General features: G+C 43.5%; 1 protein-coding gene across 1 annotated transcript in view; it reads right to left on the reverse strand.

Moving 5' to 3' along the window:
- Fbxo42 (F-box protein 42) overlaps positions 1-26,191 on the reverse strand; it is a 62,927-nt gene that overhangs the window by 26,909 nt on the left and 9,827 nt on the right. The window contains exons 2-4 of the mRNA XM_027399907.2: positions 18,952-19,217; positions 15,549-15,665; positions 5,343-5,477 (exon numbers count right to left, since the gene is read on the reverse strand). Coding sequence (XP_027255708.1) covers positions 5,343-5,477; positions 15,549-15,665; positions 18,952-19,201 — 502 coding nt within the window. The 5' untranslated portion in view covers positions 19,202-19,217. The remainder of the gene's footprint in view (positions 1-5,342; positions 5,478-15,548; positions 15,666-18,951; positions 19,218-26,191) is intronic.

Genomic DNA, 26,191 nt, shown 5'->3' on the forward strand with positions numbered 1-26,191 from the left:
CTTTTTAAGCACCTGGTCCTTTTCTGGGAATCCCAGAATAGACCTGGCCAGAGTCCATTATCCTGGCCAGAATTTAATTAAAGCTTGCTTCAAATTTGGTGGGATTCACAACATCTATAACTTTAGCATTCAGGAGGATAAAGTGTCCAAGTTCAACAACCTCTACAACAGGAAGCAAGGTCAGCTTAGACTACATGAGACCCTATCTCAAAAAAGTAAAATAATAAAACCTACACTTCTCTCCACTACGTATCCTACTCCCCCCACCCCAAAAAGGCTTCACTTTGTATCTAGCTGCACAAGATGTGAACATTGCCTTGACTGGTCCTCTCTATTTCCAATCCACCAAATTCATTTTAATCTAAAGATCCAACTGAAAGTCATCCACTTCATCCTATCTCCATGCCAAGATTCCAGTCCAAGCCTTCATAATCTCTCACAGCTCTTACTGTGATGGAGCCTCTCCAACCTGCTCTCTTTGATTTACTTCTTTGAGTAGGTGTGACCTTGTTGGAAGCAGTGTGCCAATGGGGGTGGTGGACTGTAAGCCCATGCCAGGGGGCCCAGTCTCTCTTGGCCTATGAATCAGGGTGTAGCTCTCAGCTACTGCTCTAGTGCCATGCGTGTTGGCACGCCCCCCCCCCCATATGATGACGATGGACTAAACCTTCGACACTGTAAGCAAGTCCCCAATTAAATGCTTTCTTTATAAGAGGTGCCTTGGTCATGGTGTCTCTTCACAGCAATCGAACAGTGACTAAGACACTCATGAGGTGACATCCATATATCCTGCTTTCAACTCCTCTAGAATGTCTTCCTCTTTGCTGCCCCACGGTGTCTGCATATGAATCTCACTCACTTCTACTTCAGATAGCATTCCTGTTTAAAGTCATCTATTCTTAGTTTATATTTTGTTGCAAACCTTGGCTTTTGCTTTACTACTCGAGTATAGCTTCACATGAGTTCTTCCTGGACAAGTCTCACCATCTATTTCCGCTGTGAGACCTGCCGTCCTTCCCTGATCCTGGAGTAAAGCACTGCTGCACCGCTGCCCCCTCAGTCTGTGGCGCAGGGGGCCTAAAAACTTTGCTGCAGGAGCCTATGCTATGATGCCAGCCAGATCAGGACAGCCACAGGCTTCTGTGTGACACACCCAAATCTCCATGTTGGAAGACACCTCCTAGAGCAGTCAATCAGAAGAGCTCAACTGCTTGCTCAACATCTCACCTCTCCAGCAGCTCTGAGTCGGAAGACTGTTCAAACTGTAAGCATGGGTGGCACACAAATTCAACACCACTGCCTCGAAGCTGGCACCGGAATAAGAGCAGAGCAGCCTCCTTCAACCTATCCCTCTGTGCACTAGAGCAGCAGGCACAGCAGGACACTAGAACAACTTGTGTTTTGTTCAGACAGACACCAATGTTTCCGTTAGAAAGTGGCTTGGGTTGGGATTCAGGAAGGCACACACAAACATTCAGGGAATTGTCCCAAGGAATTTCTGCCTAAATGAGAATTTCAAGATTCTTTATTATTAAATGTTTTGTTTTAAATAGGTATCTCAAAAAAACTCCCTTCAAAAAACTAGGGTCTAGTTACAGGTTTGAGTGAGGTGGCAACTAGATTCAGTTAAGGCACTTCAAGTGAAGATGACTTTAAACATGCAGAAGCTTGTGTTAAAAGAAAACAGGCGTGGTGGTGCAGACCTGTAATTCTAGCACTTGACAGAGGCAGGAAGAGCTACAAGAAGGCTAGCCTGAGCTACAAGAGTTCTTGTCTCCATCAATCAATCAACCTAAAGAGAACATTCTCAATGACTATTCACCACATTAACTCTAAACTACCAAACCAGCTACTCCTTCAAGTCTACCATGGGAATTTCAAAGCAAAGTTTTTAAACTTTGAGGTCAGGCTGCAGAGATTGCTCAGCAAAAACAACACACTCTTGCTTATGTAGAAGATTCAAGTGCGGCTCCTAGCATCTGTGCTGGTTGTTCAAAACTGCCTAAATACCAGCTCGGCAGATCTGACATCCTTGTCTGGGCTCTGCAAGCACCCTTCCCACACTACATAAACTGGAAAACATTATATATATATATATATATATATATATATAATATATATATAAAATATGTTTTTGGAGACAAGGTTTCTCTGTGGTTTTTTTGGAGCCTGTCCTGAAACTCGCTCTGTAGACCAGGCTGGCCTGGAACTCACAGAGATCCGCCTGCCTCTGCCTCCCGAGTGCTGGATTAAATTTTTTTTTTTGATGTTTCATTTTATATGCATTGGTGTGAAGGTGTCAGATCTCCTGGAACTGGAGCTACAGACATTTGTGAGCTGCCAAGTGGGTGCTGGGAATTGAACCAGGGTTCTCTGGAAGAGCAGCCAGTGCTCTTAACTGCTGAGCCATTTCTCTAGCCCCTTAAAATAAATCTTAAACAGCAAAAACACTGCTTTATTAAAAAAGAAAGTTTTTCGTCTATCTTAGAGAAAGCTGTGAAGATCCCAAACTGAGCTCTATTTGCAAAAGAAGGAACAACAAACACCCACGGCAGATTATCAAGGTGTAAACTGGAGTGGCAAGACAAAGGCAGACCAGCACTGTGACAGGGACAATCGAGCCTGCTCTGAAATGGCATTTGGGCCCTACCAGGTACAGTAGCCAGCCACAGGGTACTTAAGCTGAAAAGATGTTCTACATTTTAAATTTTTGTTGATTTATTTAATGTATATGGGTGTTTTGTCTACATGTATGTGTCTGGTGCCTGTGAAAGCCAGAAGTGGGTGTTGGATCCTCTGGAACTGGAGTTACAGATAGTTGTGAGCCACCATGTGGGTGCTGGGAACAAAACCTGGGTCCTTTGAAAGAGCAGCAAATGCTCTTAACCACAGAGCCATCTTTCCAAACTCACTGTTCTACATTTTTGACTCTGTGACTCAAGTGGCTGGAGAGATGGCTCAGTAGTTAAGGGCACTTGTGGCTTGTGGTGATATTTTGTTTGTGCTTTAACAAATAAAGCTTGCTTGAAGATCAAGTGTGGAGCTAGCCACTAGTTAACCACAGAGTCCAGGCAGTGGTGGCACACATCTTTTAATCCCAGCATTTAGGATATCATGCCTTTGATCCCAGCACTCAGGAGGCAGAGGCAGTCAGATCACTGTAAGTTCAAGACCACCCTGAGCTACACGAGATTGATCCAGTCTAAAAGAGAAACAAAGCCAGACAGTGGTGGCTCACACCTTTAACCCCAGTATTTGGAAGTCACGTGCCTTTAATCCCAGCACTAGGGAGGTGGAGACAGGAGTGATATGGCTGGGCGGAGAGAGGAATATGAGGCAGGAGAAAGGGGCTCATTGCCTTCAGTCTGAGGATCCCTAGGGACAGGATTGCACACTTGGTCTGAGGACTCAGTAGAGATAAGAATTAGTGGTTGGCTACATTGCTTCTTTGGTCTTTCAGCATTAACCCCTATATCTGACTCTGGGTTTTTATTATTAAAACCAATTAGAATTAGCACTACAGTTGCTCTTGCAGAGGACTGGGGTTCAATTCCCAGTGGGGTTCAATTCCCATTTATAAGCCCAGTTCCAGTGGATCCAACAAGCATGCACATGGTTCACATATGTGCACACAGGCAAAACACATAAAATAAATATTTGAAAAAAATTTTTTAAGAAAGTTATGTTCCCACCTGATTTAATGTTTATAGAAGTATTTTTTAAAAAAGAAGAATTGGGCTGGAGAGATGGCTCAGGGGTTAAGAGCACTGAATGTTCTTCCAGAGGTTCTGAGTTCAATTCCCAGCAGCCACATGGTGGCTCACAACCATCTGTAATGTGATCTGGTGCCCTCGTCTGGCACGCACTGTATACATGATAAGTAAATAAATAAATCTTAAAAAAAAAATAAAAAAGAAGAATTTGAGATTCCAAATACTTATGAATCAATATTTCACTAAACGAATAGGGAACAAAGGGACCAGAAAAGGAGACCTTCCTAAGCATAAAACTCTGAGCCCTAAAACAGTACTAGTCTTCATCGTTTCTGTAAAATTAATAGCCATACTTTCAGTATTTTATATAGATCTGAACAAGCCTGAGTACTCCAGTAACCCTGTGTGCATGCTCCTGCTCTACTTGCTTACAGCAGGGGAAAGAATGGAGCTCTCAGCTCTGGAAGCAGATCTCAGCCTCTGGGCACAGCTTCACAGCAGCAGTTCTGTAAACACAGGGAATGTGAACTGGCTTCCCCAGCCTTTAAGACAGGATCAACCAGTCCACACCCGTGAGAGGCCGGTAACTCACAGTCACTGAGAACTGAGATCATGCCAGAAATGAAACTCCCGCCTCCTTACCAGAGCCCCCTTTAAAAGGCCACGCTGGCCCCAACCTAAGCCAACCAGTATGGCAGAGCCTAAGAAAATGGAAAGGGCCCAAGGAAAACGAATGCCCAAGTCTCCTTGGTGTTGAGACTGAGTTCCAACCTGGAACAGCCAAATGAAGAGAGTTAAAGAAAAGCATTCGATGAATCTAGCAGAGCATTTCACACCCCAGGGACTCAATTTCTCCATGGCACGGGCACCTCCTATCTTACCACTGACACTTCCAATTGACAGCACTCTCATGAGTGCAAAAACAACTTTTTTTAAATTAAAGATTAAATCAAAAGGAGCAAAGGAATCTGTTTTCCAGGGTAATTCTGCCATCCTGGGACTGTGCAGGAATGCACCTACTATGGAATCTTCCCACACTCCTGAGTAACCCGTAGAGGCACGTCCCATACACTCCCGAATATCTAAGCTGGCAAGAGCAAGTGTTATTCAAAGACCTCAGCCCTGGGACAATAGCTCCTGTCAGTCACCTATAGTTCTCACGACTCTGCTTCTGTTCTTCGACTTCATTCCAAACACAAATCACACCTGTGTAAGTACCTGAGAAAACCACACCACTGGATTCACACAGTAGCACAGTGATTTTGGACAGATACCAATATTAATATTGCTGGTAAAATGCAATTTACTTTTAATTTTATTAATTTTAAAAAATTTTTTGACACAGGGTCTCTTTTTGTAGTCCTGGCTGTCCTAGAACTCTCTGTAGACCAGGCTAGCCTAACACTCACAGAGAACCATCTGCCTCTGCCCCCCAACAGCTGGAATTAAAGGTGTGTCCCACTAAACCCAGCTACAATTTTATTTTTAATACAAGGACTCAGATGAACATATGACCCCAGGCATCTACACAGCAGATTTGACAAGGAACCTGAGACACCAGTAACATGTGCTTGAATCCATACAAGAAGGCCTCTGTGAGAAGGCAGAAACCGGCAGCCCGTCACTTACCTGAGGCCAATGGTCGAATCCACTCTTTGCTATTTAGGTCGAGCCTCCAGAGGTCATTGAAGGCAGCATTGCAACTGCTCTGGGTACAGCCTCCAAAGACATACATAGACTGATTGGCATCATAATAGCACGCACCTACAGGGGTGGGGGGTGGGGGGGAGCAAAAAACAAGTGACTCAAGGTTAATTAAGAGGTATCTTCAACACCTTAACCATACCAAATTATTTCAAAATGCAAATTATTCCACACATTCAACAACTCCTCTGTTCCAGACACCAAATTCCTATCCCTACATCTTGTCCTCAGATGGATCAATATCATATTATCCTTGCAAAAGAAGCCCGGGGAAAAGCTGTAAACATTTCTTTTGTTAATTAATACTTGTAACATTGTAAGATTTATTTTCGGGGCTGGAGAGATGGCTCAGAGGATAAGAGCAGTGACTGTTCTTCCAGAGGTCCTGAGTTCAATTCCCGGCAACCACATGGTGGCTCACAACCACCTTGGATGAGATCTGGTGCCCTCTACACTGGCATGCAGGCAGAAGACTGTATACATAATAAATAAAATCTTTAAAAAAAAAAAAAGATTTATTTTTATTTTATGTTTATGGGTGCCTTTCTTACACATATATAATGTGTACCATGTATATGCAGTGTCCATGGAGGCCAGAAGAGGATGTTAGATCTCCTGAAACTGGAGTCACAGACAGTTAATAGTTACTGTTTAGATGCTGGGAACAGAACCCAAATCTTCAGGAAGGGCAGCCAGTACTCTTACAGGCAAGTCATCTTTCCAGCCCTAAATGTCTGATTTCTTTTATATATATAATGTGCATAAGTGTTTTGCAGGCAATCTGTGTAAATGTGCAGGATCCCCTGGAACTGCAGTTACAGACAGTTTGTGAGCTGCCATGTGGTGCTGTGAATTAAACCCGGGTCCTCTGGAAGAGCAGTCAGTGCTCTTAACCACTGAGCCATCTCTCCAGCCCCTAAATGTCTGATTTCTGAGCACTAACTAAACTAACAATAACATCATGGAGCAAGATGGCAGAATTCCAGGAAGAGCAACATGCATTCAGATAGAGAGGGAAGCTTCTCTGAGACCAGCTATGTCACCATCTAAACCGCACCATGTCCTAGAGCAAGGCAAAGCCAGCGTTCACAGATGTCCCTCCTGTCTTCCCATGGATTTTTCTCTAAGTTTTGTATTTTCAAATGAAACCTAAAGCACAAATCTTTATATGAAACACAACAATAACTGTGAAAACAGCCCTAACCAGTGCCATGAAAACCACACAGACACCAATGTGACTAAAGCAAGACAGATTTTTGTGAAGTGAAAATACAGCCAAGGAAACAGCAGTTCAAGCCCAAAGCAATTGAAGGGAAAAGCAGAAAGCTACTGGACCCCCAGGCATGCTGGTTGGTGTGGACTAAATAGGACAGTAGGAAATACTTGAAGAGAAGCAAGGCCACAGAAGAGCCACAGTTGGTAATCGATCACAAGCACATCACCTGAGCATTCCCAAGAAATAGAGGCAAAGAAAAAGGCTAAACCCAGAAAGACCTAACCCTGAGTTCAGGCAAGAGGTGGGAAAGCTGAGCTCTGCTGGCATCTCCCTGAAGGCTCACCCAGCTGCTGTCCTTAGGAAAGATGAACACAAGCCCTGCAGCCTCACACTTACCAGTGGGCTCCAGGAAGAGACTGAACAAAGCTTCTCTTTGTGTCTACATCATGCTACACAGGCCGAAGGGGGGTACCCCCATTTCTCATATGAAACCAACAATTGGTGTCACATGAAAGGAAGGAGTTCTGAGACACTAGCGCTTCACTGCAGGGATCACCTAGCTATCCGCCTGTGCAGTTCAGTCTCACGAACCACTGCTTTCAGGTCTCTTTTCAATTATAAAGCCACCAACTCAAGCTCAGAAAAAAGGAAATGCTCCTACACTGCACCCCACCCCACCCTCTATCGGCTGCCACTGTTACAGTAACAGCAGTGGAGAACACCAGCTCTGGAAGTTACCAGTTCTCTCATCTGTAAGCAAGCTCATTACGAAGGCCATGTCTGCTCTCCTCTGTAAGCAAACTCATGATGAAGGCCATGTCTGCTATGCATTTCATCAGTTGCTCCAGTAATCCCAGGAAGGGAGTAAATGACTGCAGATGTCACTGCAGTAACAATGAATGCAGTGCTTGCACGGACTTGTTCCCATGCTTGCCCTGCACTCACAGCAGTGATACAGTGATACATGGAGCTTTAAGTGTTCTCGTCAGTCTATGTAGCCCTGACCTGGACCTCGCTCTGTATACCAGGCTAGTCTAGATCTTACAGAGAACCATCTGCTTCTGTCTCCAAGTGTTGGGATTAAAGGTATGCGCTACCACACCTGGCCTTTAAATGTTAACTTGTTTATGGACTCTTGTTTTTGGTCTAAAAATAATTTTGAGGGGCTAGAAGTTTTGTCAGCTCGGAAGTTAAAAGCACTGGCTGTTCATTCAGAGGACTGGGGTTCAATTCCCAGCACCCACATGGAGGCTCCTAACATCCATAATTCCAGTGCCTGTAATCTGACACTCTGTTCCGACATTTGAGAGCACTGCATGCACTTGGTGCAAAGACATACATGCAGGCAAGACAGCCATACACATACAGTAAAATAATTTAAATCTTTAAATAGTAATTTTGAATTTATATCTAAATGAGTTACTTTGTCTTCACAACAAAAAGTCTGTTTTAAAAGTAGAGTCTAGCGCCGGGCGTTGGTGGCGCATGCCTTTAATCCCAGTACTCGGGAGGCAGAGGCAGGTAGATCTCTGTGAGTGAGTTCGAGACCAGCCTGGTCTACAAGAGCTAGTTCCAGGACAGCCTCCAAAGCCACAGAGAAACCCTGTCTCGAAAAGCAAAAACAAAACAAAAAAAAGTAGAGTCTAGCAAGGTCTAAAAAGCAAGTTCCAGGCTAATCAGGGCCACACTAAGCTCCTGTCTCAAAATAAATAATGTAATACAAATAAATAGAGTAAAAAGGTAGAGTCTACTAAATCCCATTACTCACATCTGCTAAGAACTGTAAATAACAAAGAATTAAGTTAAAGAGAGGAATGAGGATAATTCCTTTTTCTACATCTGGATCTCAATTAAAGAAACTCACCAGCTCCAGGTTATCTTGGTCCCACAGAGACAAGGTCTCACTGTATAGCCCAAGCTTGCCTTGAGCTTGTGATTCTTCTGCCACAGCCTCCTGAGTACTAGTTCAAATGTGGATTACTCATCTGGATTCCCTCAGACTTGGGATAAACTAATAATTTCAATGAATGAGGCAATTATAAAGCACTAACAGTATTCTAGAACTTCTGAAATGTAACGTTTATCACAACACATGATAAAGCAAATCCAGGCCAGCAAGATGGCTCAGCTGGTAAAGGTGTTTGTGGACAAGCCTAATGACCTGGGAACCACATATACAAATTTACACAAATAAATTAAATAAATAATATATGGTAAGGCAAATCCCTGATTTCCTACTAGGATAGCCAAGGCTAGTTTATGTTGCCCTGTCTATACACAACTCTTAGCAGCAGTTTCCCTCATGTAGCAAAAGTGCAGAGTGCCTTTATTTTTCAAAGCGATAGCAAACATTCTTCTCCTCTATTTGGATTGAAAACCCAGCCAGTTGGGCCCCATGAGGTCCTTCACATGTATTTTAATCCTAAACTAAAATAGGTCAGGCTGCATTTTCCTGTTTCTCTCTGAACAAAGGTTTTTGAAGCGGGAATATGGGGCCCAAAGCTAAGGTATTGAGATGCAAGTGACACACAGCTGTTTCAGTGACCATTGGTCAAGTACTGGTGAAGCAGGGAGAGAAAGGGAGTCAATTTAGAGAACAATGTTCAGAACTCAGATACAGTAGAACAAGAACACATCACATTACTGAACACGGTGCACACAAGTTTGAGGACAATATAGTCTATATAATGAATTCCAGGCCAGCCAGAGCTATATAGTAAGACTTTATCTCAAAATCCAGAAAGAAAATAGGACCCTCAAAGATTCTAATAAGCATCTCATTGCTTTCCCTTGTTTTTATTTGAGACACTGAAGTGGTAATGGCAGTGGGAACTCCCAACAAAATGAAGAATGTAACCAGCTTTCAGTCCCAACTGTTAATTGCCTTGTCCTCAAATAAGTTTCCTTCCAGAACATCTAGACCTCTGGAATGTCACAACTCTTAGAGCTCACAGTGGCATGAACACTGCACTAAGCAACGTAGAGGCTGTGTGTTCCAACTGTTAAATCTCCAAACTTGCCCAAGTAGGTTTGCCTGCTCTTGAAGGAACCGGCTTCCCTTTTGGCAGCCATAACAGCCGAACACGTGCTTGCCATAAACCTGCCTTGGTCACTTAGAGGTCAGATGCCTGTCTCGTGACAAGGAACCTTAGTCACTAAAAGGTCAGATGCCTGTCTTGTGACAAGGAACCAATCAGAAGTTAGCTGGTGGCGCTATGCTTTACGACCCTGGGTGTGCTTTAGGGACAAGCGCACGACAATGACGTAGAGAGCATAGCAACCACCCCTATGAGCCATAACAACCAGTTGACCAATCAACACAGGGCAAGCCCTCCAAGCCTGGAGGCACACCAATCGTGAGCCTGTGCGTACCCCTAGACACTCCCCTTACGCTGCCCTATAAGATCTTTTGGGAGCCCGTAGGAGCCGTCTTTTTCTAGCCGTCTGCCATGGCGGGTGGGTGAAAGACCCGAGCTAACATGGGGTTAGTTCGTTAAATTACAATAAAGCCTCATGCAGTTTGCAGCAAGCTCTCGAATCCGCCTGGTGATTGGGGTGACCGCGAACCTGGCCTGAGACCCCGGATACTTGAGTTTTCGGGGGTCTAACACTCTGTGAATAGCTATTACAAAGACATCTATCTCAAACTGTCAATATCTAAAGGCAAACTGCACAGCCACAATTTAACTGTACGCAGGCAAGTCAACAGTTCTTCACAGACCACATAGTTTTCTACTGAATTACAATCATCTCAGGCACAAGATCTTTGGGAATCTGGATTTCCATGGTACCTGGAACAACCCCCAAATGCTCCCTGAGTGAGCTGTATACTCTAAACGTTCAGGAGTTTCAGATGTTAGGCTCTCTTTTGTTTCCTGCCGTCACCAGGGAAAGGCCCTGAGGCATGTATCCCATGCAGAGAGAGACTAGGCAGTTATGTGTCTCCCATCTACAAGCTGGAACATATTTGATAAGGTCTGTAATTACATAACTCAGGACAGGCGAGGGTGGTGATCCAGCCTGGGCCTGCAGGCTCCTGCAAGCGCCAGATTAGGAGTATGTGGAACTACCCGACTATATGAGAAGCCTAAACACTTCAATGTTGGGGATTCTCTGTAGTAATCTGACAGGGGTATCCTCTGTTAACCAGGGCTGGCGTGATTAGACTTGCAGACATTCACCAAAGATTACAAAACTGGCCTTTTTACTTCACCTGCCTTTTCTGTTCCAGGCTTTTAACATAGGAAAGATCTTGTACTGGACATATATTTGTTGTGTCTATGTCTTTATAATATTTTTTAATTACTCATGTGTGTGTATGCATGCCAAGGTGTGCAGAAGTCGGTTCTCTCTTCTGTGTGGGTCCTGGGAATTGAACTGAAGTCCTCAGTCTTGGTGGTAGGTGCCTTTCTATGCTAAGCCACTGACCCATATTTGTTGTGGCTAAGCCTACAAATCTTGACAATTATTAAAATGTATTCATATTGATGTAGAAGGCACTCAAATAGAACTGATGTTATAAAGGATTTACTAGTAGATCTGCTTAGGAGACATCAAGGCACATACAACAGAACTTAACTTAGGGAGCTGCCTCCTAAGTACCAAAAAGATGAGTAGTCTACTACCCAGGCCTGTTAGAGACAAGGATGCTAATGTTCACTCATCTGTATTAACCAGCTATTGGGTTCCACTTTCATAACAAAGGAGGCAGCCCTGACTTACAACCAATCATTAGGCCCATCACCATTTGAGCTCAAGGGGGCAACACGGGTTCACAAAAAATATTAAGTCCTGGCCTGCCATATGGCACCTCAGTTCTCTTTTTGAAAAAAAGCATAATTCTGCCAGGTGAGCAAGATGACCCTGGGTAACAACTATTTGAAAAAGAGTAGCATTGATGTAATAAAAATGATTCTGGCAATATCTTTTCTGTGTAGACCGCCCATCTGCCTAAGTGACCAGACTTGCAGTCTCCTAACTCTACTTAAATTGTTCAAAGTATAATGTGAGACAGGGATCCAAGAGATTTAAGTATGACAATGTATATGAAATGCCTAAGGTATATGTCAGCTATGTAAGCTATAGAAATCTTCTATCCGGAGTCTGGTTCCTCTTCAGGCATTAGCCAGAGCCCAGCATGCATTACATTAAAGAGCTTTATCCTTTATTAATCTCTATGTGCCTGGAGTGATTTCTCACTGGAAAGCCATATTAATTCTAGAACTAGTTATGAACTGGATGCTAAGAGGTACAAGCGTGTCTACAATGTAGGACCTATCCTCAAGTACACAACCCCCACAGAAGAGACAGCACGCTCACATCCAACAGCCTAAAGAATGTCTTGACCAGTGCTTCTCAACTACACTTTTCGGCAACCTGTAACATAAACAGTATTTGCTACATACATCTTACAAATAAAGAAACTGGGTAAGAAGCCCGAGGAACTTGGTTCCCAGATAAAAAGGTCTTTGCTGTTGACGAAGCTTCTCTGGCAAAAACAATGGTAATGAGGAAGGTGCGGGTGTCAGAAGAGCAGAGTGACAGAGCAGTCCCCTCAGTGGAGACGGTGGTGCTCCAGCAGGGTGACCTTTTCTGTTTGTGTAGGGCGTAGGATCTAGTTGTAGTTCGTCTAGCTTGAGATGGAGAGAAGAGAAGAGGACACTCAAATATGTATGGGGGCTGGGTGGGGGCAAGGAATTCACTTCATGTTTGCTTTGAATGAGGCTCAGGGTTTAACCTCTAGCACAAGGGGAAAAATGAGGAATGTGTTATGATGGTGTAGAGGTGTAATGATCAGATTATGGATTAAGAGTGATAGGAAAAAAGAAAACGCTTGAGGCAGAACAAAAACTTGGCTTTTTGTTTTACACAGAATCTCAGGCAGCCTGGACAGACCTCAGACTCACGAGGTAGCCAGGACTGGTCTTGAACTCCTGACCCTCCTGCCTCCACTATAAGCATGTACCATTACATCCAACTTGGATCTTGAGAGCAGAAATTGAGAATGAATCCAATACCTTAAGTCTGCATATCTAAGATGACGGTGACTCACTAAATTAAAGAAGGGAGAAAATGGGGAGGGGTGCTGAGCTCTACTTTTAGCTAACTGGATACGAAACATCCAGTGTCTCCATGGTAACATAAGTGAAGAATTACAAATGCAGATTTTCAATCAACATGAATTAGGGATATGAAGAAAAACTGAGGGATTAAGGATGCAGAGCAGAAAAAGGAAGAAGCCAAGGGGAGAAAAATTAAACCCTTAGTTTTAATTCTAAAATTACATTTATTAGCCCGGTGGTAGCACACGCCTTTAATCCCAGCACTCGGGAGGCAGAGGAAGGTGGATCTCTGGGGCCAGCTTGGTCTCCAGAGTGAGTTCCAGGATAACCAAGACTACACAGAAAATGCTGTCTCAAAAATCAAAACAAAATTATATTTATTTATTCCTTCGTTCACTCATTCCTTCAGTCATTCTGTGTACCTGTGCTGGAACACAAGATATATGTGTAGAGGAGAGAGGGTAATTTTGGGGATTGGTTCTCTCCATCTACAATATAGGTCCTGGGGATCAAACTCAGGCTGGCAGGCTTTGTTGCAAGTACCTTTACCTGTTGAGCCATCTTGTCAGCCCTGGAATTCTTAGTCTTTAATCTATTTTGCAAATTGCCCTTTTTTCTGTAATAGTCCTGCTCAGTTTGTCAGTCAGCTAGGCAGTGTAAAGAGATACATGAAAGAAAGAAAATAGACAGACCAGAAAAAGAAAAACCAATGAGGTAGAAACCTTTTTTTTTTACTACAAGATTACCTATGACTCGTTCCTGGATTTCAAAGAGCATGATGAGCCGCCCTTGCCAGAGGCTCATAGTAACTGGGCCTCTAATCTCTGGCTGGAATGTCCAGCAGTGTGAGGTAAGTAAACCTTTCCCTTCAGAAGCAGAGTGCTTCCAGTGTGCTGGGGTGGTGACATGAAGCTGACTAATGCATCCAGACTCACTCTTCTCTCACTGTGGAACAATCTCAGGGCTGGGGACATAGCCCAGCAGTAAAGAGCTTGCCTTCAGCAAGAGACCCTGACTTCAATCCCCAGCCTTGCAAAATCTAGGCCAACAGTTTCCAGAAACCCTGCCAGTGTTAGCATCCAGGCATTATGCTGGCCTGCCCCATCTCCTGGCAGGATGAGCTTACCAGTACTCAAGTTTGGCAGTATTACAGCTATGCCCCCTCCTTTAAAAGGTGGGGCCCTGCTGCCTGACTCCTCCCCTCCCCCTTCCTCCCTCTGCCCACCCCTTTCTTTCCCTTCCACCAATAAAGAAACCCTCCATGTGAGCCCTTCTTCCCGCCCTATTTTTAATCACAACAGTCAGTATCTCTTCCGCTATTTGTAGTAACTCACGCTGAATCAAATATGGATCCTGAGAGATGAACGTCATGTAGTCTAGCCATTCTAAATCACGATGTGCAAACTCCAGAAAAACTGAGACCTTTTCAAAATTCTTACAATGCCAGCAGTAACGATGGCACTTGCCTTCTGCTTCTGAGACAGAGTTCTGCTGGACAGCCCAGCTGGTCTTGAAACCCCCCTGCCCCTGCTGCCATGACAGGCATACATGGCACTTTTCCCTGGGCTGGCAATGGCACAAACACCTCAGAAGCACTGGGGGAAACAGCTGGTGTTTCAGCATGGGTCAAGGCAGTACCACTGAACTATTCTCTTTTTTCCGGTTACATTTATTGATAGACTCACTGGGGGGAAGGGACACGTGCCACAATGTGAGTGTGGAGGTCAGAGGAACTCACAGTTAAAACATAACTAGCAGGAGGCAGTCCTCCTCCACCATGTGGGGCCTAGAGACAGGACACATGGAACAGCTTGGCAGTGAGCTCCTGCACCCGCTGAGCCAACTCACCTACTTTCAACTACTCCTGTGAACCCAGTGCCCTCCACTGTCACACACGCACAGTTTTGACTTCAGTGAATGCCACAGAGGTGTCAAGGATGTCCTCCTTGGAAAAGGATAGAGCGGCACAAGTACAAAAGTAGCTCCTTGAGATCCACACAGAACACTTTATCTGTCACTTTGGTCTATTTTCATTCAACCCCAGAGCAATAAACGAGTCATACTATTTCTGAACATCTTCAGACAAAAGCATAGCAAACAATCTGGGGGTGGGTGGCACCAAAGGATCTTCCCCTCCTGGTGACCAAGAGAACAGAAAGGAGGCAGTGAAAAGATACTCTGGCTTCCTTCCATCTCAGGTACTCTCTCATCACCACCTGCTCTGCAGTAAGCCGCTGACAGTGTGGCTGGCTCTAGCTAGAGGTCCAGGCAGTAAGAAACTGAGGCCTCCTTTAAAAGGTCACCCAATCCCAAGTGTAAGCTTCAGGACAGTGAAGCTCTGGAGAGCAATGGTGGCAACTCTAGAAAACACTCCTAACCCAGGACTCAGTACTCCATCCCCAAATCCCACACCTTCAACAACAGGTAAGAAATACAGTTTTAAGTGCGCAGTTTTGGGGTCACTTTTTACGACATGGGTAACAAATATATACTCCTTCCCACCAAAAGCTCAAAATATAGCCAGGTGATCACATATGTCTGAAATCCACGCCTTCAGGGGGCTGGAGCTGGAGGAGAATCAAATGAGGCATGACAGCAAGCTAACAGACCCTGGCAATTCATCTGTGGAGGTATCAGGATGAACCACGAGCCTTGACTAGGCAAGCACTCTTCCACTGAGTTGCATGTCAGTCTTCACAACAGGTTTAGATTCACTTTTTCCTAATTCTGTTAGAAACCCTCATTTTACATTCTCTTCATTAAAAAGACAGACAAAATGCAAGCCTCCCAAACAGTTTCTAGAAACACAAGTACAGGCAGCATGGGACCTGCTTTCCCAATGTGGATACTCACTGTGGGAGAACCGCTGAGTGATGGGGGTTCCAGGATAAGGGTAAGTCCTGCTCTCCCACTGAATGTTTCCTTCCTGGACAGCCTTCATGAAACCATGGTAACACTGGTGGGCTACACCTAAAGATGAAAAAACCAGAGGCATCAGCTTGGATACCTAATTTGTGGAGGGAAAAAATCATTAAAATTGTAGCTTTTAACTGTTTTATCACTTGTGTAAAGTCATAAATGTTTTGAGAAGTCCAAATTTCTCTCATTTTCATTCAAAGAAAGGAAACAGAATCAGGAAATGTCAAGATAGAAAGAACTACATTTTACCAAGGCACAGGAGGTTCAGAGATGTGCACAAGTTTACTAAATCAGCTCACACGACAACCCTTGTCCACTTTGGTTATATCATGTGGCAATAAAGATAATGGGTAGCATTACTACAAAGCAAAGGGGGTGGGAGTAACTTATCTTTGTGAAGGAATATGATAAAGCAGTGTCTATAATGTAACAGCTGCTCAAAAAGCTCTGCAGTTAGAGCATGGCAATGAGGAATTCCCCAGCTTAGGTAAGAACATAGATTATTATATAACAGATTATGAAATGTTGAGTGTGTGTCTAAAGGCTGTGTCTTAAAAATTAAGAGCTTGGGTGGGCTGGAGACATAGCTCAGTGTTTAAAAGAACACTTGGCTGCTCTTCCAGAGGACCCATGTTTACTTCCCAGCACCTACACAGAGACTCAGAACAATCTGTAACTCCAGCTCCAGTTGGTGGTGGCACACTCCTTTAATCCCAGCACTCAGGAGGTAGAGGCAGGCTGATCTCTGAGTTTGAGATCAGCCTGGTCTACAGAATGAGTGCCAGGACAGCCAGGGATACACAGAGAAACCCTAACATGAAACACCAAACATAAAATGAAATGTATTGAATATTAGTAAATAAGTGAAGTTCAGGGGAAAGCTGACACCTTTGGCCTCTGAGGAGACCTACACACCCGGCATACACTCTCACAGACACACTCATCTGTGATTCTAAAATAAAATCATGAGAGTCTGAGAGCACAAAGTACTCAGAGACACTGAGAACACAGGTACACCCAAGTGTGGGCCCAAGCTCAAGGAGTGTTGTGGCCCCATCTTTATTTTTTTGGGAAAGCATCGTCTTTCTTTTTTTCTTTTTGAGACAGAGTCTCACTGTGTAGCCCTGGCTGGCCTGGAACTCAATTTGCAGACCAAGCTCACTTTGAATTCACAGAGATCCGCCTGCCTCTGCCACCTGAGTACAGGGGGTGCTCTGGAAGAACACTATGTACTGTTAAGCCATCTCTCCAGCATACTCTTCTTTCTCTTGCCTTTATGTTTAGCATATATTAAAATGTCTCTACTATCCCCCACTTCTGCTTCATAAAAAAATTATTTAAGGGGCTGGAGAGATGGCTCAGAGGTTAAGAGCACTGGCTGCTCTTCCAGGGGTCATGAGTTCAATTCCCAGCAACCACATGGTAGCTCACAACCATCTATAATGAGATCTGGTGCCCTCTTCTGGTGTGCAGGCACACATGCAGGTAGAACACTGTATACATAATAAATAAAATCTTTAAAAAAAATGAAGGTCAAGCTCTGTCTTCTCTCTTATTCTCTGCCCTGCTCTGTTCTTCCATTTCTCTCCCTCTGGATTTCCCTCCCTATAATAAACCATGGTTAATGTAAAAAAAAAAAAAAAAAAAAAAAAAAAAAGAGGAAAGAAAGAAAGAAAAAAGAAGGTCAAGAGCACTTGAGGAAAGGCAATGGAAGTCAGCCTCAGGTTCCACATCCATGTACTCACATACCTACAGCCACACACTAACAGGTACTTACAACACACACACACACATATACAAACACAGATAAAGACAGACACACCAGGCACACAGCTGTCTGTAACTCCAGTTCTAGAGATATGATGTCCTCTTCTGACCACCATAGGCACCAGGCACAGACAATACATGCAGGCAAAACACTCATACACATGGAACTTGCTTTGTAGACCAGGCTGGCCTCAAACTCACAGATCTGTCTGCCTCTGCCTCCCAAGTGCTGGGGTTACAGGGGTGTCCCAGCACCACCCATCCAAATAAATCAATCTTTAAAAACAAAACAACCATCATTTTGAAACTACAAATTAATTAAATACTATTACTATTATACAACTGTATAGTATTATACATTAATGTTCTAGATGTTCATAAAATTAACCAAGATAAGAAAAATGTGTTAACTTATCTAATACTAATTTTTACAGCCATAATGTCTTTAAGGGAGAAAAGAAAAAAGGGAGTCTAAGAGTTCTTTTCCATGGCTTTCTGTCCAGGCTATTATTTTTTGGGGGGATGGGGAGTAGGGGTAGGGATTGTCATAGATGCCATCTATATCCCTCTTTCTCAACTGTGAGTCTGCAGTCCTTGATACCACTGCAAAGGTAGCTTCCTTGCCCTTTACAGTCAGCAGAAGCACGGATCATGAACGTCCACAAGGTTTCCAGTGACGGTAAGGACCATAGACATCCACATGGTCTCTGGCCTCAGCACGTGCCACAAACCTCAGCATGGTCTCCAGTGGCAGTACAGACCACGGATGTCAACAGAGTGATCAAAGAGAACTCTTAGAAATTGTGACAAGGGTGCTGAAGAGTAGCTCTCCATAGTTGATGGCTTCTAGCAGGGATGTGGCTGGAGAAGGACTCAGTTTTCTTTAAGGGCTGGCCACCAGGAGTTTGACCATGCTCCAGTGAGTATAAGGACAACACAAATTGGACATGTTTTTCTTTTGTTGTTTTCTTCTTCTTATTGTTGGGGAGGTCACAAAGGTAGAGGGGCAAACTTTGGAGGACTGAGAAGTAAGTATAATCAGGGTGCATGATGTGAAATTCCCAAGAAAAAAAATCAATAAAAATATTATGTTGGAAAAAAAATCACAAATTAAAAAAAAGAAAGAAAGAAAGAAAAAGAAGGCCTGGTATTGGAAGAGTAGTTAAGTGGAGAGGATCTGGGAGGAGATGCGAGAGGGGGAATCATGATCAAAATATATCATAAGTTTTCTATTAATAAAGATAAAAACAAATGAAAAGAGGGGGAATCCAAAACTAAATTACTCAATAAAATAACCATAACACAATCATGTTTATGCAGTTAGGAACTCTTGCTGCTCTTCCACAGAACTGGATTCAATCCCAGCTCCCACAGTAAGTGGCTCGCAGCCTACTGTAAATCAAGATCCAGGGATCTGATACCCTCTTCTGTCCTCATGGGTACCTGCACACATGTTAGCATATACATACACAGACAGACAGACAGACAGACAGACAGACAGACAGACACACACACACACACACACACACCTCTTTAAAACACTTGAAATAACCCGTCTTTTCCATAGTACCTTTGATAAGCCGATACCACTGTTTGCAGACCAGAGCTGCAGTTTTGTGTTCCTGATACGGTGAGAGGAAGGACAGGATATACTCCAAAACCTCTTCTGGCAGCTCAGACATGGACCTATTATGTCTTGTCTCTTCAACTTCCAGCACTGGGTGGGATTCCTCTTCTTGCTCCATTGTCCCTTCCAGTACAGTTTCTTCTTGGTCCACAGCCATGAAACTATCATCTTCACTGTCCGAGGAGCTGGCCATGACATCCCACTTGAAGCTGTAGCGGGAAGAAATAAACATTAGTGTATAACTTTCAGAGCACAGAAGCTGCTCGTGGACTCTTTCCTACATAGCATGAAATCGCTCCAGCACTTCCCCACACTAGTTGGGACCATCTTAACTTGATAGACACTTTCCCCTTCCCCCTAGAACCTCACTCAAGTTCTAGTGTGATCTTAAAACAAGGAAACTGGGACTAGAGAGAAGGCTCAGCAGTTAAGAGCACTCTACAGGGGGCTGGAGAGATGGTTCAGAGGTTAAGAGCACTGACTGCTCTTCCAGAGGTCCTGAGTTCAATTCCCAGCAACCACATGGTGGCTCATAGCCATCTATAATGAGATCTGGTGCCCTCTTCTGACCTGCAAGTATAATTCCATATACAGGAAGGAAGGAAGGAAGGAAGGAAGGAAGGAAGGAAGGAAGGAAGGAAAATAGCACTCCAAAGACAGGGCCCAGGTTTGGTTCCCAGCACCACAAAGTGGCTCACAATAGCCTGAACTCCAATTCCAGAGGATCCAGCACCATCTTCTGGCCTTTATGGGAACTGCACACATGTGATAGGTACACAGACCATCCATTCGGATAAACATGCAAACACATTAAAAATAAATCTTAAGCTAGGCGTTGGTGGCGCACGCCTCTAATCCCAGCACTCGGGAAGCAGAGGCAGGTGGATCTCTGAGTTCGAGGCCAGCCTGGTCTCCAGAGCGAGTGCCAGGATAGGCTCCAAAGCTACACAGAGAAACCCTGTCTCAAAAAACCAAATAAATAAATAAATAAATAAATAAATAAATAAATAAATAAATAAATCTTAAAAACAAAACCCATGGTAACATAACATCTTTAATTCTAGCATTTGGGAGGCAGAGACAGGTGGATCTCTGTGACTTTTAGACCAGTGAGTTCTAGGCCACCAAGACTATATAGTGAGACCCTGTCTCAAACAAGCAAAAACAACCTGGAAAACCTGTTCTTTCATAATTCCTTTAACTCAGATATCTGACTAATATATGATTCAGAGAACAGCCAATGATCCAAAACCTCCCACTGGCAATGAAAAACTAACTCTGGGTCCTACAAAAGAGCAGAACACTGGGAAGAATTAAGAAACAGCAGTTTAAGCCCAGGGTAGAGGGGCATGAAGTGGGGCTGGAGGCACATACCTTTAATCCCACACTCTGGGAGCAGAGGCAGGTGAATATTTTGTGTTGGAGATCAGCCTACAGAGTGAGTTTTATGACAGCCAGGGCTACATACAGAAACCCTGTCTCAAAACACAAAACCAAACAAACAAAACAAAACCCAGCAGCTTTAAGGCAGGTATAAGGGCACACACCTGTGATCCCAGTACTTGGGAGGCTGAAACAGGAGGAGTTGGAGGCTAGCCTAAGGTTCATAATTGAGACCTGTTTCAGGGAGATGTGTGTGTTGTATATGTGTGTATGTACACATGTATGTATATATGTATGCATATCAATTTAAAAGGGGCTATGGTTCAATGGTAGAATGCCTGCTTAGAGTGCTGGTCCTTACCAGCACTTCTGGAACTTTGTATGTTAGTCACTGTCCTCACTTTAATAGCACTTTAAATTTCCTTTTGTGCTTAGCTCTATTCCCAGAAATTTCTAGAAAGAAAATTCTGTATCATACACAAAAGCAAACAAGTCATTTGCATGTGCAAGCCTAAGTAGAACAGTAAAATTAAGGAAATGAATGTCATTTATGTAAGATCAGGTATAGTGGTACACACCTTTAGCCCCAACACTTGAGAAGTGAAGAGGTAGAAGGAACCAGCTGAGTTCAAGGCTGGCCAGGACTTATTATGTTCCAGTGAGAGGGGCTGGAGAGAGAAGGTGCTAAGCAGAATTAGGCCTGTAAGTTTAGTGGGGAGTAAATTCTCGAAGGGGTATGGGAGAACCAGGGATCAGACACGAGGAGACAGATCATGATGCCAAGCTGGCCAAGCCCGTCTCACAGACCTTACTAGGACAGCCGGTTGGAAGGATCTGGTGAAGGATGGACACGGTGAAGCTCCTGTATCACCATTTGGCTAAGGCGTGGGTTAGCCTGGCCTAGTTTTGCAAGTACATGATCTATTTGTTCTGAGCTTACTTCTCCACCTTCCCCTACTACCCCCACTCTCACCCAGCTCACCAGTCCTGTGTCCCCTAAAGAGTTTTCTCCTATTTTCATTTCCACAAACATACAGCTAATTCCTTTCTCTGATTCATAGTTATGTTAACCTCACTCTGCTCTAAGCTTACCCAAGAAAAAGACCCATTGGGTGAGGCCATTTTTCATATCTACTTCAAACACATCAGGCAGCCCCAACACAGCACTGACAATGAGCCCAGGTTGTCCTCAGAACAACTGAAGCAGAGGAGGCTATGGAAGGTCATTTACATTTCTATTTTTCCCATGTAGAGTATATCTGTCTGACAATTTACCTCCTGTCCAAATCTTCTAAAGCACAATTAGCAAATCTGTGTAGCAGCATTCCCATTTTAAGGAGCTTTCACTGTCAACCCTTGCTTGGTTCACAGAAACGCCAGTCTCATGCCCTAAAGGCTCCCTTTGCTAGCTCTGCCACGACACACAGACACACACAGGTGGCAGATGCCTCTCTTGGTAACTGTATGCTCTGCACCCATTCATACAGTGCTTCCTTTTCACTTCTTTGATCCAGTACTCCCAGATCCTGAGGGCATAGAGGCGTTCTGATGCTCTGAATCTTGTTTTGTTTTCATTTGGCCTAAAGCATTTCCCACGTAATTGCATTAACTCAAGGAATGTGGTTTTCATGAAACTGTTTATGGCAAGTTCTCCTCCTCACCAGTGTCAGACCTCTTCAGATGGTGGGAAAACTCACAATCTGAAGTCATCTCAATAGACACAGAGTGCCAAGTCAGGGCACTCTGGGCTTCTTTGCCTTCCATTGGATCATCCCAATGAGCATGGGATTTCTAGATATTTCCCCTCCATCTTAGTTAGGTTTCTATTACTGTGAAGAGACACCATGACCATGTCAACTCTTATAAAGGAAACATATAATTGAGGTGGCAGCTTACAGTTTCAGAGGTTTAGTTCATTATCACCATGGCAGGGAGCATGGTAGCATGCAGGAAGACATGGCACTGAGAATTCTGCATCTTTATCCAAAGGCAACAGGAAGTGAACTGAGACACTGGGTGTGGCTTGAACCACCCCAACAGCAATAGACTTCCAACAAGGCCATACCTACTAACAAAGCCATACCTCCTAACAGTGCCATTCCTCATAAGCTTATGGGGGCCAGTTATATTCAAACTATTACACTCTCAGAGCACCTGCATGCTGACCTCCTTCACTTTATAATAGAAACCAAATCACATTACAGCAAATTCCCCCTGTAAGTCACTGAGTGGCAAAGTAGTCTATTGGCCAAAACTAATATGCTTTGGGGGGAAGGGGTTGGTTTTTCAAGACAGGATTTCTCTGTGTAGCTTTGAAACCTGCTCTGCAGACCAGACTGGTCTTGAACTCACAGACATCCATCTGCCTCAGCCTCCCAGTGCTGGGATTAAAGACGTGCGTCATCACCGCCAGGCCTAGTATGCTTTTTACGTCCCTCAAATGCTTACGTTTTGTTTTGTTTTTAAAGAGGGGAGCAGAAAGAATAGATTTTTTTTGTTTGTTGTTGGGGTTTTTGTTTGTTTTTTGAGAATGCCAATTTTTATTTGCCAGGAGGTTGCTAACTGTCCATACTAGTTAGACTGCTGAATTCCAGCATTAGTGGGAAACTCTGTCTCAAATAAGGTTGAAAGGTAGGTGAGATGGTTCAATGGGTAGACACTTTACCCCAAGCTTCATGACCAATCCCTAGAATTCACACGGTAGAAGGAAAGAGCCAGCTCCCACACATACCTCCCCAAGAAGCACCAATGAACATGCACACAGACAGACAGACAGACAAACAGAAATTCAGTTGATTCACTTAAAACGCAGTTGAAGATTTAGAACAGAATCCAGCTTGCTCTTCAAAGCTTTTTACCATAATCACACAGTGCTGTTAGAAGCCAGGAGGTTCCAGCTGAAGACAGTGCTGCTCCTGACACCACAAACACTACTGGATGAGGAATCTATACACAGTCACAACACGGCTCACCCAAAGATCACACTAAGCCTTAAAAGCACACCGCCATTATCATCATTATCTTTGTACCAAGTCAAATGAAAAGTTACAGGAAGTGGAAAAATTATAAAGGATAATAGTTTGCCATATTTCATGCAGTCAACAAATATCAATGTAACATGTACATGGACCAAAAGACTATATTCAGAGCTGGGAAGATGATAAAAGCACTTGTCATACAAGTTGAGTTCCATCCTTGGGTGCTGTGGTGGAAGGAGAAAGCCAACTCTCAAAAGTGGTCCTCTCCCGTCCACTGTGGCATGCACATATTGGGACACACACACATAAATAAAATGTTTCAGTTATTAAAAATATTGTTTGGATCTTACAGAAGGTATAAAAAGAGAATGATCCCATTAGTAGCTAGTAACACATGCACGAGCAATAGCACAGAGCTATAAGATAAATTAGGAATGGTATCAAGTTTGATTAGCTCAAGGGAATCGAGGACCTACCCGCTGTAAGACGCTAGAGAGATATGCTGAACTCCATTTGGCTAACAGGCAGGGTTACAGAGCATCAAAAGGAAAGTGGGGATAGAGGGGTTTCAAATTATTATTTCTTAAACTGATAATTTGCCAGTTAGAAAAACACACTAGAGAAAGGGTAAAACTCCATTTGGCACTCAAACAGATGTTTTGATCACACTCAGGATATTAAAATACCTTATCTATAGTAATAGAAGCTCATAATCAGGAGACTCCTTCACTCCTGGCAGTCAATGATTTAACAACAACAAAAAAGTCTAGGAATAGAATGTTTTGGCACAACTATCACTGTACTGTTGCTATTAGCAAACTGAGTTCCTCTGATACACAGACACCACTGAGTAGCTGCTATAAAGCACCCCACATTTAATAACAGATGTCAGCAGGAGTGAGGTTTTTTCCAATGGTTAACATGTCTCTTACCCAATTAGGATTCCCTTTAATAAAATAGGAAAATAAAGTATGTCCTCAAATTACCTATTTGTATTATTGTATAAAAATTTGGTATATAGGAGCTAGAGAGATAGCTCAGTGGTTAAGAGCAATGGCTGTTCTTCCAGAGGACCTGGGTTCAATTCCCAGCACCCACATGGCAGCTTACAATTATCTGTAACTCCAGTTCCAGGGTATCTGATACCTTCACACCAATGCACATAAAATAAAGTTAAATAAATTATTAAAGATATATAAAAATAAAAGAATTAAACAGAGGGCCTTGGTTGTAAAATACAGTACAAATCAAAAGGGAAGTAACAGTGCCCCCCCCTTTTTCAGACTTGGTCTCTATCCAGTCTAGGCTAGTCTTGAACCTGTAATCCTCCTGCCTCGGATTCCTGACCGCCTGTCCACCATGTCCAGCCCTCTCACTACAGTATTCAGGTCTCTATCATTAACAGAATTTAACTACCTAACACTGCATTTTACTTTCATCTAATAAACTTCAACTGATTATATCAAAGAAACTCCTAAAGTCAGATCAGTTTCATCACCTTATTCCACAAAGGTGGGTGTTTTACTAATAGATTTTCACATGATGTTAGTTCAATGCCACTGAAGAAAAAGTCCAAACCTTATTACAAAGTTATACAGGCCAGAAATCTCACATGATGCAGAGAAACATGTGACATGATACTACTGCTTCATGGCTCCAGTTTAAGAGAAACAGCAGCCCACTCATCCACAGCAGGTCTATGTCCATACAAGGACCAGTTTTATTAGCTTAATTCACTGTGCTCTGTATGCCAGTTCTGCAGAGTGAACTGTTCTTTCCTAATACTTCCTAGAGCTGCATCTGCAAATGCCATCCAAGAGATTTCTGCTACTGCATAGGCAGAAAGAAAACAGAGGGCAGAAAAGTTTAAGTACTTCATTTGGCAACATTTATCCATTAAATATATAAACAGGGGAGGGGACTTGACTGAGCAAGGTAATTTTCAGGCATCTTTCCACTGCAAACAGTCATATACACACAGCATGTGTGCAGAAGTAGCTTCAAGCACCTTCCTTGTAATAATAAAAAACTGCAGAACTGAGATGGCTATAATGGGAGAAGCAATGCTAAAACCGGGTTCCACAGCCAGGCAGTGGTGGCACACGCCTTTAATCTCAGCCCTTGGGAGGCAGAGGCAGGTGGATCTCTGAGAGTTTGAGGCCAGCCTGATCTACAGAGTGAGTTCCAGGAGAGCCAAGGGTACAAAGGGAAACCCTGTCTTGAAAGCCAGAAAAAAAAAAAAAAATCGGGTGGTCCGTTCCCCCCCACACACTTTGGTTGACCTAGCCTAGAGCTCACTACAGTAGCTGAGCTGGCATCAGTTGCCCCCTTTTGTTACCCACATAATTTAAACCGACATTAGGTGGAAATGAGTGGGCTCCACAGGCATCTAAAGCATTTTCCACAAGGAGCTTTGGCTTACAAATGTTTAACATCAGCAAGTTAGTGGTGGCGCACGCCTTTAGTCCCAGCACTTGGGAGGCAGAGGCAGGCGGATCTCTGTGAGTTCAACACCAGCCTGGTCTACAAGAGCTAGTTCCAGGCCACAGAGAAACCCTGTCTTGAAAAAGAAAAAAAAAGAAAAAAAAAAAAAAAAAAAGGCCCTAGGCATGACAGTACAAGCCTGTAACCCCAACTCTCAGGGGGCTAAGGCAGTAGGATCAGAAACTCAAAGTCATGCTCATCTATAATAGAGGGTTTGAGGCCAGTCTGGACTATACAATATTCTGCCTAAAAAATAATTTTAAAAAATAAAATAATAAAATAAAAAACAGAAGCAAATAAAATCTGGGTTTGGGGAGAGTCCAGACTACTGAGGCACC

Source organism: Cricetulus griseus, chromosome 2 (assembly GCF_003668045.3).
Source record: "Cricetulus griseus strain 17A/GY chromosome 2, alternate assembly CriGri-PICRH-1.0, whole genome shotgun sequence".
Classification (NCBI taxonomy): Eukaryota; Metazoa; Chordata; class Mammalia; order Rodentia; family Cricetidae; genus Cricetulus; species Cricetulus griseus.